At 35.4% G+C, this 25,237-nt stretch overlaps 1 protein-coding gene across 1 annotated transcript in view; it reads right to left on the reverse strand.

Annotated features, from left to right (window-relative positions):
* LOC149786119 (uncharacterized) overlaps window positions 1–25,237 on the reverse strand; it is a 57,915-nt gene that overhangs the window by 20,260 nt on the left and 12,418 nt on the right. Inside the window, exons 4-12 of the mRNA XM_089976449.1 lie at window positions 21,128–21,743; window positions 20,463–20,493; window positions 16,088–16,118; window positions 13,979–14,033; window positions 12,968–13,105; window positions 9,681–9,790; window positions 3,387–3,554; window positions 1,978–2,053; window positions 874–1,079 (exon numbers count right to left, since the gene is read on the reverse strand). Coding sequence (XP_089832575.1) covers window positions 874–1,079; window positions 1,978–2,053; window positions 3,387–3,554; window positions 9,681–9,790; window positions 12,968–13,105; window positions 13,979–14,033; window positions 16,088–16,118; window positions 20,463–20,493; window positions 21,128–21,743 — 1,431 coding nt within the window. The remainder of the gene's footprint in view (window positions 1–873; window positions 1,080–1,977; window positions 2,054–3,386; window positions 3,555–9,680; window positions 9,791–12,967; window positions 13,106–13,978; window positions 14,034–16,087; window positions 16,119–20,462; window positions 20,494–21,127; window positions 21,744–25,237) is intronic.

Here is a 25,237-nt window from a genome sequence, read left to right on the forward strand (position 1 = left end):
ATCAGCAGGAGCAGTGATAACAATATTTAAAGATGGCTGCTATCATAGCCATATTGGACATCAGTTTAACATCTATTTTATTCAAGACCAAATCAAAACTGATTACTGAAACAACATTCCCTCTGAATGACATTCTCTGGTGGAACATCATCATATAGCTTCTTCATCGAGTTGACATAAAAAATTTCACCTTCAAGGATGAAGCTGATGCATGAGAATGAGAAGCAATATGATTTGCTGAACTGCACATTTTCTGTTGAAGATTTTACTTACAAAGTTTCATGGCAATCCAGCAAAATCTTCAAAACACATTGTGTTAAAGAGATTGTGTAATACACCACATTAAGCTACAAGACAAACAGGCAATAATTCCACAAATAATTGTTTAGGCTAAGTGATTTGCTGCCATGACAATAACTGCTTTGTTTCTCCATTCTCTGATGGGTCAAAACTTTAACACATGCTGATAGTAACGGAGCTTTATTTTGACAGCTGGTGACTTCAAAAGATTAGAGAGTATATCCTGGAGCATGGCAAAAGCCAAAAATTGTTTAGTGCTACTTTATGTTTGTTACCCTGAAGCTGGCTACACCATATCTAATCTTTCGACACTGAAGAGCATTAGAAGGGAAATAATTTTCTTGGGAGGTAAAAACATTTATGGAAATAGCTTATAGGGCTCCATCAATTTTTACATCAGGGCTCTAGCAATGAAAATAACATCTGACTCGTTATTACATTCTCAACAGGATATCAGAATGTCCACAAATTACTAGTAGAAAGTTTTGCATTTTGCTGATGAGATAATACAGTACTAGGACCACTTCATGTATTGGAATTCTTATTGCAGTAGATACTTGGAACAGTCCATACTTTTCTTCTTTCTTCTTCTGCCACTCTCTTTCTTTTTCTTCTTCAATCTGTCTTAGCTTTTCAGCTTCTGCATCACGTTCTCTCTCAATCTCTGCCAGTTTATCTTTCATTTTCTGGCTTTCTTCCTGGACTTTTTTCTGACGCTCAAAGTCTTCTATTTCCTTTCTCTTATGGAGCAACTCCTGGTGCCTTCTTTCCTCATCTTGCTGCAAAATTTAAGTCACAATTTTCTTTTGATCTATGAAATTTACATAACACTGTATTGTTTATTTGTTCTAATGATATACAGAAGATTTCAATTATACATATAAAGCAAAGACCCTATTATTCATCACTGATATTGCTGTGTCATGTGTCGATGTGTGAATTAACTATGGGAAACTACTGATTATTAATCTAATTCAGGTGCATCAAATGGTTTGATTGACCTTAGCCAGACACAAGTGAGTGATTATTCTAGGGTCAGTTGGAGTAAAGCCTGGTCCCACCATGAGTTATAAGTATGTGGTAACTGGATGTCATCAACTGGGAATAAAAGCCGAGGTGCAAAATAAACTGAAAATTCTGAATGATTTCAAATATTTCATAGCATGAATCAGGCGATGTATTATCTGAACTGGAGCCATTTAATCAGCCCATGGGGATCCCTAAGAGAAAAAGAAATCCCCATACATTTATACATGAAGGAAGAGTGCAGCAAATTACTTTTGATATCCTGTCCACAAATGCCTGAGTTTTTGTTTGTTCGTTTCCATGGTATTTTCAATGCATTATTAATATCATGCTGAGGAAACAGAGGCAGCTTACCCGGGCTGGTCTGGGCAGGTATCAAATCTGTGACACCTGGATTACTAATTTGATGCCAATCAAGTTATCATGGCTTCCTGTCATTAGCAGCCACTAATGTGAAAAGGAAAAAGTGGCTGTTGCATACATGTGACAGATATACGCAGGTGAACCTTTTAAAATTGGTCTTTGAAGTAGTACCATGTACTAATATCATTATTTCTATTGTTATAATTGTAATTATTACTATTATCATAATGATTGTTTTATGTGCACTGACAACAAAATCATATTTACAGGTATATGTTGTGCTCATACCTGCTCTTGAAGTTTCTTTTCCCATTCTTTTTGCTCCTGAAGGCGTCTTTCTTCAGCTTCCTGTAACTTTTGTTGCCTATAAAGCAAGTAAACTGATAAATTGTATACACAGTCCCTGTTTAAATTCTTGTCTTCTATAAAATTAAAGAAGCTGTCAGTAAATCTTGTTAGATGTATCAGAATCTTGTTTCCAAATGTTCGTTTTTTTGCACCTGGAGCAAGGTATCATTATTCCCATGCTTTTCTAAGTTATCATTACTCCCCATCCTCCCAATTACACTACGTCCATAGCTGTCTTCTCCACCCAACCACCCCAAAATTGCACATACATGCATAGGTGTCTTCCCTGACCTCTTCTAAATACTGTTGTGCACACCTGTAGATTACTTTGAAGGATATCCCCAAGTTTGAAGTGCAGGTGACTTGTGTGACATGATTTGTGCATGTTCATATCAGAAGGATAATGTAATCTCCACCTTTTCTTTGAAAAGCATAGGGATAAAAAATTCTGAGACCAAATGTTCCACTGTACAAGTATAGTCACTGTTGCATAAACAATACTTACTTACTTTGACTTTCCTACATTTCAAACACTGACTGCTCTAGTTTGATGTAGGGACTCAATCAATTTATTTTATTTATCATTTATACCAATAATTCTCTGTATAAATTTGTAAATTACTTACTTTTGAAGCATCTATGTACTTCTGTTTGGCAAATTTATTCATAGCATAATTTCTGATGATCATACTGGACAGTATGTCACATTTTTGAAAGCAGTACTCCACTTATATTTTAGATCATTGGAATATGTGTCACATTTCCAAAATAAGTGGCCAGATAGACATTAGCTCGTTGGAATATGTCATACATTTCCAAAATAAGTGACCAGATAGAAATTAGATCATTGGAATATGTCACACATTTCCAAAATAAGTGATCCAGATAGACATTAGATCATTGGAATATGTCACACGTTTCCAAAATAAGTGATCCAGATAGACATTAGATCATGGGAATATATCACACATTTCCAAAATAAGTGATCCAGATAGACATTAGATCATGGGAATATATCACACATTTCCAAAATAAGTAACAGATGCCATTTTTTCTTCGACAAAGTTATTATCGAGATTTGATTAAATGCAATATTTGAGAAAATTCCTGATTCTCAGTGACCTAAATTATTCTCATTTTCGCATTTGTTTATATCCAGTTTTAACACTTCTTTACAAAGTTTGAACTTTTAGCATTAATATCCTTGTGCATCTCCAGGATGGCTAAAGACTTGAAACAAGTCAGTCTAAGAACAACTATGTCTTTGCCATACTGAAGTGAGAACAATGTCATCGCCATAGTGAAGTGACAACAATGTCTTGCTATTCACCGAGTTGTGACAAAATTACCTGATTTTCTGTTTTTCTTTTTCCTCCCTCAACCTGTCTTCCCTCAAGCTTTCCAACAGTTGCTCTTTCTGCTGCATCTTTTTGTTCAACAACATTCTATGTTTGTTCTCCTCATCGTGCTGCTTTGCACGTTGTTTTTCTGCCTTCTTCATCCTTTCTTCACGTTTTCTATGGGATTAAATGTACATTTTTTTTCACACAAAAATCTGATGACATTTTCTTTGTGTACAATTTAACAGAAGAGCTCTATAAAATTCTTTTTTTGTTTTTACAAAACTATCACATCGAGTGGAAAAAATCTGGACCAACAATATGTCTGCAACATATCATTGATAATGACAAAAAGCATCACTTAGAATTGAATGCTCGAAAACTATCAAACAGGGTCAAAATAAACAGTATGTTGTACACCCATCACATGTTTAATAGTCCTCTATGTAGGCACTAGTAGAGTATGGTTGACTAAGGAGATGAAGGACTCACTGGTCTTAATGTGCAGATACTAATTTTATTTGGTTAGGCTTACTAAAACAGTGGCCTCTGATCTTAAGCCTCCTGAATTCATATGCTTCCTTATTACCCTAAGTGCATGCTATCTTCAAAATTTGGTAAACGACCTAATTTCAAAACAAGTCAATCTGCAATATTCTTTTTTCTTAATGCCATGATGACCATGACCTTTTAACCCCAAAATCAATATGCATCTTACATACCTTAAGTGTAATCCTTCACAAACATTGGTTAATGTATATAATCTAGAAGCAGAATAATTATGCAAAAATCGTTTTTACTCTTCCTTCGGTTTTGACCCAAAATCAATATGACTCTTTCATACTTAATGTGAATCTGTGTGTGATTTGGATTTTTAATATAGCTTTAACAATTTTCCAGTCATATCACTATGATGTCTGCAGTGTGGCAGTTTATAGTGGTCTTGCACTGGAGAATCATGTAACATCATGTCTCACACATTCACATTATCCTGACACCAGTCTGACCAGTTCTAACACTAACCTCTTAATGCTGAGTGCTAAGTGAGGCAGCTGCTAGTACAATTTTTATAAGTCTCTGGTATGACTTGGCCGGGGTTCAAATCCTTGACATTCCCAATCTGAGGCAGACACTCAAACCTATTAGGCCACCAGAGCAGTCACCCAAAGTGTAAGTCATCCAGAAACTTTGCTGAAAGAAAATGCTTGAGAACTGAAATTAAGTGTGCAGAGATCAGTGTTCTTTAAGACAAATTAACTGTAATTTTTAGACCCCACAATTGATAGGCTTCTTTGTCATCCTAAGTTCTAGGCATCTACAAAGTTTGGTTCTGGTATGTTATGCAAAATCTAAAATATTTTGCAGAAACCATTTTTCTTTCAGTCATAGTGACCTCCTAAATCAACAAGCTTCAGGTGCAAGCTGTCTGAAATGATTGTTAACTGTTGATATTGAAGGAGTTATTGCCTGAAAACAATTTTCTTCTTTCACTCACTGTGTCTTTGGTCTTTGACCTTTTGAGCCCAAAATTGATAGGCACCTTCCTTACCCTAAATGCAAGCCATCTGCAATGTTTGGTCTTGCTATGTATTGTACAATTATGTTATCATGTGGAAAGCATTTGTCTTGTTTTAGTTACTTAGTGTTCCCTTTATCCTCACTTTTGTATCAGAGACCCTACTATTAATTTTATACCTGGTTCTGGCACCAACATTTGTATTTTACTCGAACTCAATCTGACTCCCAGCTGTGATACCAAGGGGATTTTTTGACTCTCAATCTTGCACCCTTAGGGGAAACAGTGTTCCTGTAACCTTGACCTTTGACCCCAGAAACCAACTGGACTCTATAAACTACCCAAAGTGCATGCCATCCACAAATTTTGGTAACTAGATGGCAGAGAACTCAAGATACTGTGTGGAAACCATTTTTCTACTTTCAGTTATACTGCCCTAGACCTTTGATCTGACCAAGAAGTTAAGATTGTGGCGAGTTCAACTTATTGTGCAGAAATGAAATTGATAAAAGGAAGATGGACAACATAATATGCTCCAACTTATGCTGGATGTATACAAAAAAATTCAAGGTCTGTGTGTGAGTGTCCATATATATTATTAACTCCTCCCTTGCACCTGCCAGGAGGGTACCTATATGATAGATTTAACGAGTTAAAAGCTTGAGTAAAACGCTGAATGAAGAGGATTTATGGGGAAGGACATATGGGGTTGAGAATAATGTGGATGAGTAAGTATTTTCTAAGAAACATAATCTATTAAGACAGTTCCTTTCTCCATCAAATACAGTGCCGGATCACATCAACATCAGGAGAATAGAGGAGGAAATGCCTGAGAATCCAGCCTCTGCCAATTTCGATCTACAGGAAGATGATGACTCCTCTACTGAAAGGATGAACTTTAGGTTATAAAAACTGACAATTAGGCATTTATACATATATAAGGGTGGTTCCTGTGGAATCAAACACAGGTGAGTTGCTTTACTTTCAAACATTTTCAGGGTGAATCGAGCCGAGGTTGCCTTGGGCTAAGACTGTGCCATTATGAACAGTTGTTGTTGTTACAGGCTTTAACGCCATTTTCAGCACAAGATAGGCTATACATGGCGGCCAGAATAAAAAGTGGAGGAAAATCCAGAGAAAACCCCGGAAAGAACCATAGACCCACGAGAAGCTACTGCCAAGCTTTCTCATATACCTACATTGGCTCAGCCTGAGACTTAAACCCATGTAGACAGAGTTGTGAGATGGCAGTGATCCGTAATGGTGAGCACTTTATACCACTCAGGGCCCCCATTATGAACAGAGCATGAGAAATGTATTAGCAGCTACCATTGGCCTAATAAGATTCAGCTCCCTCCTTTGCGAGACCTTGTCCCACAAATAAAAGCTGGAGAAAAATAAACTGAGCTAACTGACCGCAGTATGTTTAGAACAGATGCATTACGTTTGAAGGCGTTTCATAAATTGTATTATGCAGCTTGCCTCTTTCAATGGATGATCAAGGAAAGAGAGAAAGAGTGATATTTGGGTTTTTTTTGGTGTTTATCAATAGTAACCTGATTTGAGGAACAAAACAAAATTGTGTCATCACTATGACTGAACAGTCAGATCAGAGCAACATGTAGTTTGGACCCACTGAGAGTGAATGCAGCTCACTCACTCTGCAAGATGAAGTTAGTGCTATATCAGAAAATCTTTATGACTGCTTCACTGATACAGAGGACAAGTTTGGCAAGCTGACCCACATCAAGACCCAGAAGACATTCCATTTTAGGAACTAGCGTGACCTGGATATGTTGAAATTTGACAACAAGTTGTAAAGGTCATTGCTGCAGCCAATATCATCACTCCCATAAATTCGGCGATTATGGAATGTTAATTTGATATTGTAAATGGGGCTTGCAACTTGTTTTCAAATAAGAAAAAAGACTGAAGGTAGCCAATTGAGGGAACAGAGGCTAAGAGTGGTGTGACATTAATGTGATACCAGTCACTGTAAACATGTCACTCACTTCCCTCACATGCTTTCAAAGTGGAGGGCTGTCTACCTGTCCATAATCAAAGCACCACACTTCCTTTTGTACTTGAATTTCCTGACCAGAGCCAGGCATGGAGGAGGAGTTTCTCAGTACACCAATGAAATAATGGTGACCATGGAGGTCACTACAATTTTCCTGGGTACATTTGTTGCCAGACTAAACAGATCATTGCTTCAAGATTTGTCCTGTCAGAGAGGGGCAAACAGGACAATTTTGTAAACCCTGCACCCCATTTTCTGGATAATCTCTAGTATTAAAACTGCTGGGGGAGGCATGTGCCCATGCTGCCCACCAAGCTGACTGAAAGCATCAATGGTCCATACCTCTGTGTCCATGCAGTTTGGGGCTGAGGCTTAAGCTCGTAACATTCAATGTAACAAAGCCTGCTGTTGTTATGCTCATCAAACACAATTCCAAATTAGCTTCAGTTCAACTGCTTGACTTGGTTTGGACTGGATCTGAGTGATCGTTGCCATATGTGCTGTTTTAGGCATCTTTGTGTGTGTGTGTGTGTGTGTTGGTGGGGGGGGGGCTGTAAATGTGGCCCTTCAACTGCCTTTTCAAGAAGTTGGGCCAAATGTCTTCTGCTTATATTTTACACATGTTATGTCAAGTCCAACAATCCCAGGTAAAAAGTTATTGTGGTGGGCAATCAGGGGCAATAAATAATGTAGAAAGTTGGAACTGACTTCATTCAAGTTATAATTAATAAATCACTGCATGTCAGTAGCTTCTGAGAAGTCATTTAATTACATTTTTGCATTGGTTGCCCGATTTTATGGCAGATCAATGCCATTTCTACAAAACTGTCAAATTTGGTTATATTATGTGGAGAATAGTTTATTTGAGGTTTTTTAATTGTCATAGTTTTTTAAGCAATGATGGCCAAATCTGATTGGGGATCGTAATCTTTTGTATAAAATTTAAAGGATTATGCCAAGATGATTTTTTTTCAACTGTTCTTCCGACATTGTTATTTAAATGTCTTTCAAACCAGAATGCTTTCTGTTGAAATCTTAATCTAATTCATTTCAGTAGTTTTTGAGAAGTCATGTCAAGGTTTTTATATTTTCGGTAGCAAAGGTGGTCTTCAATAGCAAATAAGAATCATTTGTACAAATTCAGAAGTCTGTCATGCCAGGATTACTTCAGTAAAATTTTTGTCAAATTCTGCTGAGTGGTTTTTGAGAAGAAGTTTAAAGGTTTTTCAATTTTTTGTAACTGCAGCAATGTTAAAAGTGGATCAAAATCATTTTCATTAATTTGAAAGCATTTTATGCCAGCATGCTTTCTGTCACAAATTATCTGAAACTGATTTTGTGGCTTTTGATATGGTAAAATATGCTGATGGATGGATTTTGTATGACTAATGCAGGATAATACCACACACTCACATGGCCTTTTAGCAAAGTAAGCAAATGACGATCAGAACTGAAATCATCTGAGGCCTTATCAATATACAGCTGAAAACCAAATTTATTTGGTTCCAATCCTGCAATTCCCAATCAAGTAATCTTATAAATAACCAAAATGTTGACAAACAGTGATTACTGCAGGGCTCCACTGACTTCATTTAGTGGGGACATAATTAGGAGTTTTATCATTCCACAAAAGGTACCAGTATTACATGTGATAAGCAGTTGTTTTGACTTACAATCTATCAGCCAAAAAATAAGATATATTCAAGGAAAACAGAGAAGCCAAGAGACTAACACAAACAAGAAACTTAAATGAACATACGGACAATAGTATGACTTTATACCCCTATAAATCAGTCAATATTTGTCATCCAGGAAGCATGAATGTTTGCTACTGAGTTTTCTGTTCCTCTTGTCTTCTTCCAACCAATACAGCTAAAACATATGCAGTATGCCTTCCTCCAACCAATACAATTAAAATATATGCAGTATGCCTTCCTCCAACCAATGCAATTAAACACCTATGCAGTATGCCTTCCTCCAACCAATGCAATGAAACATCTATGCAGTATGCCTTCCTCCAACCAATACAATTAAAACATATGCTGTATGCCTTCCTCCAACCAATGCAATTAAACACCTATGCTGTATGCCTTCCTCCAACCAATGCAATTAAACACCTATGAAGGATGCCTTCCTCCAACCAATGCAATGAAACATCTATGCAGTATGCCTTCCTCCAACCAATACAATTAAAACATATGCTGTATGCCTTCCTCCAACCAATGCAATTAAACACCTATGCTGTATGCCTTCCTCCAACCAATGCAATTAAACACCTATGAAGGATGCCTTCCTCCAACTAATGCAATGAAACATCTATGCAGTATGCCTTCCTCCAACCAATGCAGTTAAACACCTATGCTGTATGCCTTCCTCCAACCAATGCAATTAAACACCTATGCAGTGTGCCTTCCTCCAACCAATGCAATGAAACATATATTCCGTATGCCTTCCTCCAACCAATGCATTGAAACATCTATGCAGTATGCCTTCCTCCAACCAATGCAATTAATCACCTATGCAGTATGCCTTCCTCCAACCACTGCAATGAAACATCTATGCTGTATGCCTTCCTCCAACCAATGCAATTAAACACCTATGCAGTATGCCTTCCTCCAACCAATGCAGTGAAACATATGCAGTATGCTTTCCTCCAACCAATGCAATTAAACACCTATGCAGTATTCCTTCCTCCAACTAATGCAGTGAAACACCTATGCAGTATGCCTTCCTCCAATCAAAGCAATGAAACATATGTAGTGGTAACCTTTTGAGTTCCTCCATCTTTTTCTGGTACTGCTTCTCTCTCTTCTTCAGTCTTTCTTCATGTAACCGCTCCTTCTCTTCAATTGCCTTCTTCTTCTTATCTTGCAAATCCTGCAAAAATGTACAACTTGTATCCATGACGACTTTGCATGCTATTACGAGTTTCCTTAATTTTGAATTGTCATCAGTACTTTATATATTGTACTATGCCAATCAAATGAACTGTACCTGTGAATTCTACCACTACCGTAACGTGGTCAATATTGTCTAATTTGCATGTTTCAGTCAGTTAGCTTCTAATTTTGTGTGTCCTGAGGTAGATATCACATTTGCTTGGAAACATGATTGTTCAAAGATAGGTAGCTGTGACTTCTCACGTACTAGTGGAAGATTACCACTTTAAAACAAAGACCACAAGTAAGCCACATAGCATACTGGCAATGGCTTTATTCAACAGTTTTAATATGATAAGTTTGAATGTTGTAGAAATTCATAAAACATGATGGAAAAGATGCAGTTGTGCAATTTTTCCTTTTCAAACATACAAGTTGTTGTTATTGTAGGGTTTAATGCCATTTTTCAGCATACGATAGGCTATACATGGCGGCCAGTATTAATGGTGGAGGAAGAACCTGGAAGAAACCCGGAAAGAACCACCGACCCACGAGAAGCTACTGGCAAGCTTTCTCACATACCCACATTAGCCGGATCCGAGACTCGAACCCACGCAGACAGAGGTGAGATGGCAGTGATCCGTAACGGAGAGCGCTTTAGACCACTCGGCCACTCAAACATACAAGTAAAAAGAAAACTAGATTCGTGTTAGTAAAACAAGTATGATCTGCTGCAGATCTCAGAAGGTCCAAAGATTCCAAATATTACAAAAAAGATCCAAGTGACCCAACACTGCACACATAACGTGCATTACTTGACCATTTCACTAAGCATACTAATACATTATGGTAAAAACACAATCCTATGTAAACTAAGTCCTCCTAAACTTTCTATTACAAAAAGTTCTTTCGAAAGATAACTGCATAATTAATATCCATTAAGATTTTGCTCTTATTCCAACTAATCCAATATTGATATATACCCGTCAAAACCTTATAAAAAATATAGGTTCTGATGATGTAACAATCTCAGCCAAACAGATGAATTAAGATGCAGAGATCTCACTAATTACAAAATCTAAGATCATGGTTATCAGTATCCTATCAAAAATAGCTACTAGAGTTATATATGTTTAGCCAATTAGATGCAAGATCACTTCATCAATATGCATAGGTTTTGCTCAACAGAACTTAGTCAACATCTTGATTTGCAGTGTGTATTACCAATTACCATCTATATACCATGTAACATGACTGTGCTGTACATATCAAGATGCCTCCATATACCATGCAACATAACTGTGTTGTACATACCAAGATGCCTCCATATACCATGCAACATAACTGTGTTGTACATATCAAGATGCATCCATATACCATGTAACATGACTGTGTTGTACATATCAAGATGCCTTCATATACCATGCAACATAACTGTGTTGTACATATCAAGATGCATCCAAATACCATGTAACATGACTGTGTTGTACATATCAAGATGCCTCCATATACCATGTAACATAAGCGTGTTGTACATATCAAGATGCATACAAATACCATGTAACATGACTGTGTTGTACATATCAAGATGCATACAAATACCATGTAACATGACTGTGTTGTACATATCAAGATGCATCCATATACCAAGCAACATAACTGTGTTGTACATATCAAGATGCATCCAAATACCATGTAACATGACTGTGTTGTACATATCAAGATGCATCCATATACCATGCAACATAAGCGTGTTGTACATATCAAGATGCATCCATATACCATGCAACATAAGCGTGTTGTACATATCAAGATGCATACAAATACCATGTAACATGACTGTGTTGTACATATCAAGATGCATCCATATACCATGTAACATGACTGTGTTGTACATATCAAGATGCCTCCATATACCATGCAACATAACTGTGTTGTACATATCAAGATGCATCCAAATACCATGTAACATAACTGTGTTGTACATATCAAGATGCATGCACATACCATGTAACATGACTGTGTTGTACATATCAAGATGCATCCATATACCATGTAACATGACTGTGTTGTACATATCAAGATGCATCCATATACCATGCAACATAAGCGTGTTGTACATATCAAGATGCATACAAATACCATGTAACATGACTGTGTTGTACATATCAAGATGCATCCACATACCATGCAACATAACTGTGTTGTACATATCAAGATGCATCCAAATACCATGTAACATGACTGTGTTGTACATATCAAGATGCATCCATATACCATGTAACATGACTGTGTTGTACATATCAAGATGCATCCATATACCATGTAACATGACTGTGTTGTACATATCAAGATGCATCCAAATACCATGTAACATGACTGTGTTGTACATATCAATAAGCATCCATATACCATGCAACTGTGTTGTACATATCAAGATGCATCCAAATACCATGTAACATGACTGTGTTGTACATATCAAGATGCATCCATATACCATGTAACATGACTGTGTTGTACATATCAAGATGCATCCAAATACCATGTAACATGACTGTGTTGTACATATCAAGATGCATCCATATACCATGCAACATAACTGTGTTGTACATATCAAGATGCATCCAAATACCATGTAACATGACTGTGTTGTACATATCAAGATGCATCCATATACCATGTAACATGACTGTGTTGTACATATCAAGATGCATCCAAATACCATGTAACATGACTGTGTTGTACATATCAAGATGCATCCATATACCATACAACATAACTGTGTTGTACATATCAAGATGCATCCAAATACCATGTAACATGACTGTGTTGTACATATCAAGATGCATCCATATACCATGTAACATGACTGTGTTGTACATATCAAGATGCATCCAAATACCATGTAACATGACTGTGTTGTACATATCAAGATGCATCCAAATACCATGTAACATGACTGTGTTGTACATATCAAGATGCATCCATATACCATGTAACATGACTGTGGCTTACTGAACTTGAGAAATGACCATATACTAAACTTACCAAGATTGATTAAGGTGTGGATGGAAACATACATACACATTTAAATGTGATCAAGAATGATGCTAAGCTTCCCCGTTTGACAAAAGCTATTAACAGGAAAGAGAATGTAGGAGAACAGATATCTTACCTCCATAGTTGGCCTTGATGGAGTAGTATTTCTTTGGATAAAGGACCGTGCAATTGTAGTGGCAACATTTGCAGGACGTAAAGTACTGTTAGTGTTGTTTTTGTTTAAGTTATTCAAGAATGAAGCTGGATGTATAATCTGAAGTTGTCAAAAGAAAAGAAAAATCTCAGTATAAAAACAACACTGACTTATACTAATTACCAGAATAATTTATATACAACAAAAAGAAACTGAAAGTACAGTAAGATTTTAAGACAATTAATTGAACTTACTACATCTTTTGCCAACTTTAAATTGCTGAAAGTAAATAGTACCTTTCCACTTATAAGCCCATTACAAACTACTTTTACCACCTCTACCACATTTCAGTGTACCTCTGCAACTTACTCTAGTCCAGGCAGAATTATTAATTTACATATACCTGTGAACGGGATGTTCTACCTAGGTGGATACCACCAAGATTGCTTTAAAGGAATATCATTCTTTGATTATTTTAACTACTGCCATGGGAATAGTCAGTTTTTTATGCCCCCTTGTGGAAGCCGCAAAAAGCGGGACAGTTGGCACCAAGATAAATTCAAATGATGAGGGAGGACCAATCCAATATAGTTGAATAGAGGGCTCAAACATTGTGGGGATGTAGTTTAAAATGTAAGCAGTAGCAGGCATCATTTGTAAAGAAAAACATCAATAAGATTTCAGTGTTGCATATTTACTTTTGGTTGGAAGTGCTTATATTCCAGGGACTAAGGCAAGGTTTCAGCCATAACCATTATTGCAAAATAGTCTTTGCTTGGTAATATAAATCATGGCTGTGTTCATATGTCATTAGGCCCTATACATACATAAATACATACATCATCTGACTGAAGAAGCAGGTTACCATGATCTAGTGCTCATGTGAAATATGTTTACTGTTACAATAAATCAAGCTTGCTCAAGTTCTGGCAGATTTGAAGCTATCATGAAGGTCAACAGACCTAACTATTCTGACAATCTATTGATATGTACCTTAGGAGCTGGAGGGGATGGGGATCTAGGCACAACATCACTGTCATCATGTGACCTGAAATGAAGTTTTACAGTGCATGTAATTGAGTAGCAGCTAGAGATGATGGGGATCTGGGCATAACATCATCTGACCTGAAATGAATTTTAACAGTGCATGTAATTGAGTAGCAGCTAGAGATGATGGCGATCTGGGCATAACATCATGTGACCTGAAATGGATTTTAACAGTGCTTGTAATTGAGTAGCAGCTAGAGATGATGGTGATCTGGGCATAACATCATGTGACCCGAAATCAATTTTAACAGTGCATGTAATTGAGTAGCAGCTATAGATGATGGGGATCTGGGCATAACATCATGTGACCTGAAATGCATTTTAACAGTGCATTTAATTGATGATGGGGATCTGGGCATAACATGAAATGAATTTTAACAGTGCATTTAACAAAGAAAGTGAAATTCACTGGGCATGGAGTAAATGCAACATTTAACAAAACTTAACAAATATGAATGCTGCACTGCAGTGCCTGAAAACTGACCCAAATAAAACCTTCTCATTAGATTTTAAAGTAGCACACTGAAACCAAAAGTGTGGGGATGTATGTGCTGTGGGGGCCCATTAAATATTGTGCAATAACAAAACAAAATCTTAACCAACAGACACACACAAATGCAAGAGTAATAATACATGCCACTAGTTATTAGTGATGGGAATAATGACTGCATTATGAAAATGTAGATACAAATTATTAAACTGTACTTCTAACATGGCAGCAGTACTTAACACGATTTTCAGGGAAATATATTACATATTCTCCAAGAATAAAAGTACAATACACCATTTTACCACAATTGTTAAACCTCTTAACGCTGAGTGCCAAGTGAGGTAGCTGCTAGTACCTTTTTTATAAGTCTCTGGTATGACTCGGCCTAGGTTTGAACCTGTGACCTCCAGCATATGAGCAGACACTCTAACCACTAGTCGACCAGAGTGGTCCTTTGGCACAAGGAAATTCAAACCTGTGAATTTTTATGATGGATGTTGATTTCGGCCAGAGTACCAGTCTTAATTACCTCTGATTTGCCTTCGCATAATTTTCATTTATACATGTGTTGTAAATCACAAATTCTCTATATGTGCCAGTAACCAACACTTGCTAGAATACTGTTTACACCTTACCAGACCATAATATCACAACAATGTAAATTAAGTATGAACTAATCAGAATTAACAGGTTAGTGATGTAACGCACTGGTATGCATAAATGAATAAATGTTACATAATTATGAGATTATTTTTGATGTTTACAATACAGAAAGATGAAATCAATTAAAATTATATTGGATTAACTTTTGAGACAAATATTGTTGTTTGTTTTACTACCAATAAAATTATAATCACTTAGACAAAACTGGAAAATATGGTGGCTTGCAAAGCCAGTTGTGACAAGTTTAAGTGGAGAAATTTTAAGGCAATTTATTTGTTTAAGGTGTTTTAATTAATGCATCATTCATAAAAAATTCCCAGCTCAGAGATTTTGCGCTTTAGAATTATTCAACACTGAAAATGAGACTGAATAATTTTGTTATATTAAAATGTATTTGTGAAATGTTAAACACAATGGCTCAAAAGAAGCCTATGTTCTTTCCGTCTCAGTTTCAGAAATGGCTTGTCAGTGATGATTTTTCTGATCTGCAGACTCCAAAGAAACAGAAAGTTAGTAAAAATTCTGAGCTGAAGAAGAATACATATCCCTAAGTTATAAGAAAATTTAAGGAAGAGTAGAAAAATAATTTCTGTTGGTTAAAAGTGTTGTGAAAGATGGAAGTTGTTGTTGGGTTTAATGTCATTTTTCAACACAAGATAGGATATACACGGCAGCCAGTATAAATGATAGAGGAAGAACCTGGGAAAACCCAGGAAAGAACCACTGACCCATGAGAGGCTACTGGCAAGCTTTCTCATGAAAGATGGAAGTACAATGATAAATGACTGGTGTACGAACACTGGAAACTCAAACCTGTTTCTCATTGTAGGCAATTTCAGTTTTGAAATGTATTAAGAACCCGGACTTAGACATTTCTGAAACAAAATATGTAAAATACTTACTCATCACCTGGTGCAGCATCCATGTTAGACTCTGCACAGGGAATAAAATAAGAGAAATATTAGGAACACAAGTTAGGTTTGCTAGCATACCTACGGGCAGTATTGTAGCCTGTAATTTTAATACCCACTACAACTAAATGTCTCTGAGCAATACTTTAAAGTAAATTTCTAATCCAACTGCAACACTTTTTTATCAGAAGATCAGAAATACTAAATGTATATTCAACAGAAATACAAGTGAATATTTTTAACACTATTAATCCTGGAAGTGGTCATTTTTGCGTGACTTTTTTTTGCTGGTGCTGATTTGTTTCAGCATATGCTGAATTGTCTCAGAATGCTGACTTTATAAGCTAAACCCATATAACAGCTTCAAAATTAGTTTTTATATTTAGACGGGTGAAAATGAATAAAGTGATGCAAATATGGATGCGGACTGTTAACACCGAAAAGGTCAGTAAAATTAATGTGTTCTTCATTACCTTAGCAGCAAAACAGAAAAAGGGTGGAAAAATATTGAGAAAAAACTGACAAAACAAATCTAATGTATAATTTTCCTTTCCATCAAATATAGTTAATCAAAATGTGTACATACACAGTAAAATATCTGCCAACATAGGACATATCTTCAGTTCATGGCTTTTAGGTTTAAGCTACTTAAAGTTTTACTTTCAAACACATTCCTACATTTCAGTGTGTTGCAATATCTATGTAGTGTTGTTAATTACAAATTGTCTCCACATAAAATATAATTCGATTCACTTACTTAAGGCACAAATACTAATCTTACTGAAAATGATAAATAATTATAGACTTTGGTTGCCATGGCAACCAAAAGTAATGGTAGTGTTTGAAAGGTTTAAGACGTTCTAAACTACGATTGTTCACAGAATCTTTGACACAACTAAATATAACATTCATTTTTCAAAGAATTCACTGTGATCAACCGGTTTTAATTATCATGGTGAAATACTAATGGATATACATGTAGAACAGTTTCATTGTTTAAGTTTTAGTGTGAAGACAACTGTTTATGCAATAAAGTCAAACTACAGATTATTTATGTAAAGACATCTATAAGCAATTACTGTTGCTAGCAAGAATAAATCTAACAAATACAAGTACCTCAATACAAGTGACAAATCTAATAACTGACACAAAATCCAACTGTAGTTTTATTGTCAACTGCAGTGGGTTCTGTTCTATCAAAGCATGTAGAAATGAAAATTGTTTTTTTTTAAATCTTAAAACATAAATAATGTTCAAAATGTTCGGATTTCATTCATGGATATAAAGAATTTTAGGGTCATTGCTGACTCACACTAAATAACATTTTATTATAGGATTAAAAGATCATGATTGGGTATTGTACTAGTGTGCTAGGTTAAATTTCCAATCAAACCTTAAATCACAATGGATTTTATCAATGAACAACATGGAAATATGAACAAGATGATGCTATCCCTTACTAACAAAGGTAACAAATAAATAAATTGTATAAACAAATAACATTTTATATCATTCTCAAAAGCGTTAATACTTGTGAAGACCCGTTCAGTGATCTAATGTCAAAGAAATGTAACTACTGTCACAGTTATGTTTATTCGGCAACTTCATACTTTACATATTAGGCAGTGACTACCCGCGGTGTCAGCACATTTCTTTTCATATAAAAAAATAAGATTCTTTTTTTCTATTGTATGTCCTATACAGGAATAACATTTTATATCTTTTTCATCAGCATTAATACTCAACACGACCGTTTCATTTATCTAATCTGAAATTAAATGCGTAGTTCTTAAATGTAGAGTTGCTTGCAAAACCGACCATTTATTTTGTTTGATTGTATAGTTGAGTGCTGGAAGGAATTAATGACTACACATCCAAAATAATTTAAATTAGCAAAACAATTCACCTTTATTCATTATTATAAACATTTTTCAATGGTGCTAAGTCACACTGGTGCAGATGGTAGTTTTACCATTTAAAAACTTTTTTTCAGTCTTTGAATAATGGTCTCATAAATGTTTTTATTTCTGTGTAAGTGGTCATATTCACCAAGCCACCAACATCCACATGTTTCATATTTTTTAAATAAGCAAACAAAATTAAAATAAATTTAAAAAAAAAATACCATTGAAAACGACATAACTCCATTTTGTGTTTTGTTAGTAGCCTCTGAGTATTGATTATTTCAGTAGCTTTTAAGTCCTCCTCAGATAATTTCTCGAATCTTGGTTTATATCCCTCAGCAGCCTCAAAACTGACTGACCCAGTTCTCATGCTATTATTGTTGTTGTTGTGTATGGCTAGGGTGACTGAGGTCATTGTGTGCCACGTGAGGGAATTTATCAATCTCTGTTGTTCTGTTTCATTTTCAGCATTTGTAACATCCATCACATTATAGTCAAATCCATTTTCATCTGCTTCAATCACTGCTATTATTTCTTTTAACTCCTTGTCATCTAATTGTTAAAAAAACTCAGAAAAGTGCAGTGAAAAATCACCGTAATCGACCATTTTGCGCAACTATGTAGCAGATGAATGCTAAATTGTAAAATAAGCATTTCAATCAAAGAATACTTGAAAAAGTATAAAAAGGGTATAATTTATATTTATTTGCTGAATAAAAAATTTAAAAGATGAAACAATCGTTTCACAATGACGTGTCTGTAATGTTTATTTATACTGCAAACAGTACAAAAACTGAAAGTAGTCCCAGAATTTATCGATGTGTAAAAATTTCCAGATCAGTGTCACGTTTACAGCCAATCGTATTGCAGAAAATCCATTTCATCAGAGGCCTCGCTAGGATTTTAAAACTAGGAGTCCAGGACTCCCATTTTAGTAAAAATAGGAGCCCCACCATCAAAAGTTGCAGTCCATTCTTTCCTACAGAATCAACACAAACGGGAATGCATCTATTTTTTGATGGAGCAGTTTTCGTAATGTAATCATTTACTATAATATTATTTCATTACAACAGTCCACTGACAGGATTGCAAATTTATGGTTTATTTATTTGTATATGTACCTGTAGTAATTTTAGGCAAATAAATAGTATCTGATTTGCTGTCCCCCCCCCCCGTATTTTTGCAAATACGTGTCGTCAGAAAACAGCTTCGACCTTAAAGCGCATCTCACGAATTCCACAACATAGCATTGTCACATATGTTTCTGACGTATATAATTTGCATTTTAAAGTTAAATCGTTAATAAAATAATACATAGGCTTTGCTTTCAATGATTTGTATATTTGTTCTGAATATATCTGCCCGATGATTAAGAAAACAGACAATCTAATAAACTGGTACATCCCAGACTTAGCGAAGTCCACCATTATTTCCCATTAGGCCTACTGGTTCACTTACAGTTTCAAACTAATTTTATGACAAAATAGTGCATAAGAGGAAGTTAATATATATTCAGATCACAGATTATGATCTGAAAACACAAGTTTGTATGTTTTATCATCAAAGGATAGCATACAGGAAATTGATAGTTGCTACCTTAATCAGAAAAGGGTTAATGGTCAATCAGCTATCAAAACATAATGTTTGTGAATGGACAAGAGTTTGTTTGTCAACATAACTGATATAAAAACTAGGCCTAGTTATTGATGCCTTGATGAATACATTTCGCTACAACACTAGAGCTAACCGGGATAAGGCGAGGGGCATTTAAAAAAAATATGGTATGGTCAGTCAATGTACCTCTTAAATAATCACAGGGCAAAGTCGTTTTCGCTTTCCCAACAGAAGGCGAAGTTTACATTTTTAGGCGACTTGTCACCCACTTATGAATGGGATTTTGTCTAAGCCTCAACATGTCTTGATTCTGAGGTCATGTGCACTGCTTGTTCCGCTACATTCAGAAATGAACACAATAACAAAAGCTAAAGTTGTTTATTTGATGTACTTTTATAAATGACCACATGTACATCTCTGGGTCTTTCTGAATGCATATCACTAGTATGGGATGCATAATATCTGTGATTTCTTTAATGTGTGTGTGTGACTGATTTCCAAAGGAAAGAATGGTTGACATTCAGTATGGGTGTATATATATATATATATATATATATATATATATATATATATATATATATATATATATATATATATATATATATACATATATATATACATATATATATATATATATATATACATATATATATCTTTGTGGATGCCGATGCCATCTGTAGCACAACTGCTTACACCTGTTTCATAATGAGCTAAAACTGTCAGTACTGACTCTAATAAGTACTGACTGTAGAAATATTATCTGAGGTAGTTACTGTACTATACTGTGTAATAAGATATATTATCATTTGTTAAATCAGATTTCATCCAAAACAAGAATTAAGAATTACCTTCATCTTTGATTTTCTCTTCGTCTGAAGTCTGAAATAAAATGTTGTACGATATAAAACTGGCAGAAATAGAATAGCTGTAACATATGGATATCCATGGAATAGGCCACTGTTACAAATTACCTTATCCTCTGATACAAGTAACATTATGGAAACATGAGGACTATTTTACTGAAATCATTCAGGGACACGTGGAAACTAGTAACTTAACATGTACATAATTCCATTATCCCTTGAATGTTGACAGTCAAACTCAGTCAATATCTAGCAGCATGCAAAATTAAGCTGAAATGCAATTTAATGAATGGTGGTTTTGTAAAGAATGAAAAGAGAACATGACTGAAGTACAGCTGAACAGGCCAAATTTAACATTCCCTCTTTTCTACAAAAAGTGACCAATCAGGTGGGCTGTAATTTCCAGCATGGATAGATGTAAGGTCCTTTTAAAATATGTTAATACAATACACAGTTAAAATTTCTGACTGTCCCCAAGTACAATAGCTTATAGCAGTTTTTAGTCTTGTAGGAATAACGAGTTATGTAAGTTAGCATCATGGTCAAACATTTCATTCTAATGTCAAAACTTGCTTTTCAAGAAGTTTTGATGAAACGTCCTGGATTAAAATTGCCTAATCTTTACTAATAATGCACACAAATACACCTACCAATTTCTTTTCAAGCTTTTCAGTTTTCTTCAATGCTTGTTGGGATTTCAACATCTTGAGTGATTTACGAACACCGGTTCTTGAGGACCTGCGACTAGATTTGGGTGTCTCTAAATGAGAAATCTTTCCGTTTCTGATACTTCTACGAATTGATCCACTTCTGCAGCTTGAACGTCTGTCTGTTTTTTCCCGTAATCCTCTAGGGGCAGAAGCAACAGGAGTTCCATGACTCTGATGGCCATTATCATTCTCATGTAAATGTATGACTTCCTCATATGCATGGGCCTTTGGTTTTATATTCATTATGTTTTGTAGTGGTTTCAGAGAGCTACATGATTGTTTACTTTGTTTCTGAACTGGGGTAAAACATAAGTTGTTATTTTCTGTTGTTACTCTTTTCTCGAGTTCTAATGTCTCTTGCTGCACCAATTTTTCAATACACACTATTGGTGAACTTTTATTTTTCTTTGATGGATTTGTCTGCTCTTTGACATCCATACTCCTTTTCTTTTTGGCTTGTGATGTAGTAGCAGCTCTCATGGCTGCTCTAGTGACTCTTGTGTGTTTTCTTGGGGAGGCAAAGTCATCTCTTGAATCATCAGCTTCTGGGTGTAAACTGCAAAAGTTAAACAAACACTACTGAAGGACAGTCATTTTCCTTTATACCAATCACCAGATCTATCTGACTCTTATTGTTAAAATGCCCAGATCTGTCAGACTCTCTCTCTCTCTCTCTCTCTCATACAATGACCAGATCTGTCAAACTCTCTCTCTCTCTCATACAATGACCAGATCTGTCAAACTCTCTCTCTCTCAATGACCAGACCTGTCAAACTCCCTCTCATACAATGACCAGATCTGTCAAACTCTCTCTCTCTCATACAATGACCAAATAGCTTTATTACAATGACCAAATCTATCTCTCTTTTTCTTTGTACAATTGTAAGTATGGATGAAGTGGTCATGTAAAAGACATTTAAACAGCAATCAAGCTAAATGTTTTATTACATGTATCTGGAAATCAGAGTATCAATTCTGGGAGTGAGAATTAAGATAGTTTGAGGTCCGCAACCAATCCTGTTCTGGCTGCTGACAAACCATACATTACCAGCAATCACTTTTTATACCACTACTATTTTTAATTGTTCCTTCAAATTAATTGAAATAAGCAGTTTAATTCTTCAAATATTTAAAGGGACATAAGGTGCACTGATACAAGTGAAAGTTGTCTGATAACGTAATATTAATATTGCAACACATTACTTGAAATTGGCAAATTTAAAATGTAATATGTGATGCAGTTTAAACTTGAACAGAGTCAGCATGTTACTCTGAATTGTCCCAGCTGCATATTCATTCATGCCAAGTATAGTGAAAATCTATCTTTTGGTTTAGAAATAAATGCAAATGAATAACTTTATATTGATATGTATATTTAATTTGTATTATTCGTTGGCTTTTCTTAATGATTATCCATGTACATCTGTATTTTGTACCTGACCTTGTCCAAAATTAAGATATGGTGTACCCGACCAGTGATATTTATTTAGGAAACAACATATGGCTAATAATTCTCTATGAAAATAGATTCAATATTCAGATCATTATTAACAGTAAACATATTTACTTTGATCTGAGTTATAGATACAGTCTTCATTCTGACCTTAGAAACTTGCAACCTAGATCAAGCAGAGGGATATATAAGCTTGTGTACATTGGGATTATTCAATCTTGCTTTAACACCTGAAGCAGATTCAGTCTTTTTGTTGTGTGAGTTTTTAATTTGGTGGACTTCTTTATTCAAATTATTATTCACTGGAATGTCAAAGTGTTCCAAAATATTCCTGGACTAAAACACTAATTGCACTGGTTGTAAAATGTTGGGTAGGTATGTTTTATTTTAAAACATTATATATATATATATATATATATATATATATATATATATATATATATATATATATATATATATATATATATATATATATATATATATATATAATGTACTCAATGTTTCAAGTACTGGGAAAAACTGACTCAATTAGATGAACACCAATCAGTAAGGGGTGTGGGTGTGCTAGGGTTGGTCCCTAAAAACAGGGACAGTTGGGACAGAGGAAACACACATATTTTCTTTTTGGCCTTACTGTGATACATCAAAAGACTTATCATATTGCCATGCTCCAGGCCATTGGCTCCTTAGCATGTTCAAGACTAAAGGTAAATCAACACATTCAGTATCAGAATTTTTTGTAATACCACTGGAATTCAATTGGAACTTTGATAGAATTTTTAGGACTATTGGGTATTTCATTCAAAATACTGTAAGATCTTTTCTAAATTTTCACTTTGTAGTCAAAGGAAATAAATTATTTGTCAAGTTGCTAAAAAATTATTGGTTTTCACTCTTTTCTGTTACTTAGTTTAAGACCAAAGAGTCATTGTTGCTGTTGTACAGTTTCACACCAATTTTCAACACATGATAGGCTATACATGGTGGCCAGTATTAATGGTGGAGGAAGAACCCAGGAAAACCCTGGAAAGAACCACCAACCCACGAGAATCTACTGGCAAGCTTTCTCACATACCCACATTGGCCGAATCCGAGACTCGAAACCACAGACAGAGGTGAGATGGCAGTGATCCGTAACGGAGTGCGCTTTAGACCACTTGGACACTCTTGCCCCCATAAAGAATCAAAGCAAAATCTTAAACTGCTTACAACAATGGAAATGTGGCATGTCTCGCTTTCATACTAATGTGGGCTGGACAAAGAGGCCTGAATACTAATGCAAATCCATTTTTAGAAAGTTGAAAGATTAAGCCAATTAGCAGGTAAATTCTTTCCTGGAATTGATTTTAAGTGATTTACATATAATTTTATCAGTGAGGGGATACTGGGAATACATCAACACAAGTTTCACTGTTACTTTTCAATGAATGAAATTCAAATAAATATGGTAAAACAGTGAAAGATTAAGAAGAAAAACTGCAATTTCAATAACAATAATGCTGAAATAAGCATGTTTTCACAATCCTCGCTAAAATATGAAACAAAAACAATGAAAACAAACGTAACTTAAGATTTTATAATAGATTCAAATCAACTTTGGAACATTCATTATTAAATGTTATGTACTAATAAATTACAAACCTGGTGTTACATTTGCTTTCATTTTGTTACATTCACTGCTACAAAGTCATAAAAGATTCAAGGAAAGTTAGAAAGTTTTTAAGGTTTAGGAAATATATGTAAGTGATAAACTTTACTCAAAAAGTTGAGTGAGTGAGTGATCTAATTTTTAATGTAGCTTTAAAAATTTTTCAGTCATATCACTACGATGTCTGCAGTGTGACAGTTTATAGTCATGTCTAGCACTTTGGCATCATGCCGCAGACATGTAACATGATGTCCCACCCAGTCACATTATCCTGACACCAGGCCGACCAGTCCTAACACTAACCTCTTAATGCTGAGCGCCAAGCGAGGCAGCCGTTAGTACATTTTTTTAAAGTCTTTGGTATGACTCAGCTGGGGACTGAACCCACAACATACCGCATCCAAGGTGGACACTCTAACCACTAGGCCACCGGAGTGGTCAAAAAGTTGAACTGTAGACAATGACAGAAATGTTACTGTCATTCTTCCTACTAATGTGGTCTCCACAAAAGTCCACAAGATTACTGTAAAAGGTGGATAACCTTGCAAAAAAGTAAATCTCTGGGAATAAGAAGGTGGATGCTTTTCTCTCTCTGCTGGAAGGATACTGGTAAATAAAAAGCTGACTATGTTAGATGCTTGTCTGCCTGTGTTGGAAAGATACTGGTAAATAATATACTGGCCATGGTGGATGCTTGTCTCTCTGTGTTGTAAGGATACTGCAAAAGGTGGATAACCTTGCAAAGAAAGTAGCTCTCTGGAAATAAGAAGGTGGATGCTTTTCTCTCTGTGTTAGAAGGATACTGGTAAATAAAATGCTGGCCATGGTGGATGCTTGTCTCTCTGTGTTGGAAGGATGCTAGTAAATAAAATGCTGGCCATGATGGATGCTTGTCTCACTGTGTTAGAAGGATACTGGTAAATAATATACTGGCCATGATGGATGCTTG

The sequence above is a fragment of the Sinohyriopsis cumingii genome, chromosome 12, assembly GCF_028554795.1.
Source record: "Sinohyriopsis cumingii isolate HCF-2022 chromosome 12, ASM2855479v2, whole genome shotgun sequence".
NCBI lineage: Eukaryota > Metazoa > Mollusca > Bivalvia > Unionida > Unionidae > Sinohyriopsis > Sinohyriopsis cumingii.